This window comes from Brassica oleracea, chromosome C8, assembly GCF_000695525.1.
Source record: "Brassica oleracea var. oleracea cultivar TO1000 chromosome C8, BOL, whole genome shotgun sequence".
NCBI classification, from domain to species: domain Eukaryota; kingdom Viridiplantae; phylum Streptophyta; class Magnoliopsida; order Brassicales; family Brassicaceae; genus Brassica; species Brassica oleracea.
Window position 1 is genome coordinate 10,901,929 of NC_027755.1, and position 1,283 is coordinate 10,903,211.

The window sequence follows — 1,283 nt, forward strand, 5'->3', positions numbered from 1 at the left end:
CATCTTCTCTTGCTTGAACCAGAAATGACCAGAAAGCTTCAAACTTGCAACTCAGCTGAAGAACACACTGTACAAGACTTCAAGAACACACGAACTCAAAGCACAGCACCACAGGACTCAACTTTATCACACAGCTTCACGGAACACTCAAGAACACAAGAGCAAGAACACAAGAACACAAGAGCTAGAGAAAGAAAGAAATGGAACGAGGTTTCTCAATACCAAAGCCAACCTGGCTCTGATACCATATGATTTTAGAGAATAGAGTAGGTATTGAGAGATTAAAGGTAGATTAGAGAAGATTAATGGGAGATTTGTAGAGAGAATAGGTAGTAATCATGTTTAAGAGTATTTAAGAATCATCATGAACAAGAGAGAGAGTCTAGAGAGATAATCTCAAACTTCTTAATTATTAATCTGATCCGAGTTTACAATATATATGAGGAGGCAACACTAGGATGAGGGTTTCATAAAGAGGCACTATTACAAGAGATAAGGTTTGCTTTAATTCAAACCATCCAATGAGCTTTTTCCTTGTGCATAAAGCTCATTTTGCTTTATCCAGCTCTTCTCCAGCTTGTCACACGCGCCTCCTCTTCCCTTGCACCGGTCTGATGCCTTAGCAAAGGGAATAGGGCTTCTCTTCTTCATCCAAAGTTACCCGGGTAACTAGTATAACTACTATACTAGGATAACTAGGGTAACTTTGGTTTAACCTTTGGAAGTTACTCGGGTAACTAGTATTACTATGTCATGTACAGCCTCTTAATCATACTCAACTCCTCATGTCTTTCTCTTCCCATATATTGAACTCATCTCAACACTTCGCCCATGGACTTAGCAGCATTCAGTTCCGACCTGACCCTCGCCGAGTCCGAGCGCCAGCAGCCCAGCCGCGCTGCTACACGGTCCAGCGCCCTGGAGGACCCCAGCCGCATCAGCCCGAGGATGCACTACCACCTTTCCCTCCTATGCCAGACATGTCTACACGTCCTGAGGGAGACTTCCAGCGCGTCGTAGTTGATGCTCTCATTGCCATCTGGGCTAGAGTATCGAGATGTCGCTGTTCAAGCAGGTGGAGTGTGCGACCCAGCTCACCGTCAGCAGCAGGACCGTCCCGCTAGCGCAGAGGCACCTCCAGCGACGAGACCAATGATGAGGACTAGTCCTCATATCTCTATCCCTATCTACTTATGATTTCCTTTTATTTTCGAACTCTTAGGATTTAGTTTCGAACTTATTATTCTATGTTATGACGTGAGTTTATTCACTTTGCTAATCTT

General features: G+C 44.2%; 1 protein-coding gene across 1 annotated transcript in view; it reads right to left on the reverse strand.

Annotated features, from left to right (window-relative positions):
- Positions 1-1,039, reverse strand: part of LOC106308637 — a 3,960-nt gene extending 2,921 nt beyond the window's left edge. Inside the window, exon 1 of the mRNA XM_013745777.1 lies at positions 961-1,039. Within this exon, the coding sequence (XP_013601231.1) occupies positions 961-1,039 (79 nt within the window). The remainder of the gene's footprint in view (positions 1-960) is intronic.
- Between the last annotated feature and the right edge of the window lie 244 nt (positions 1,040-1,283).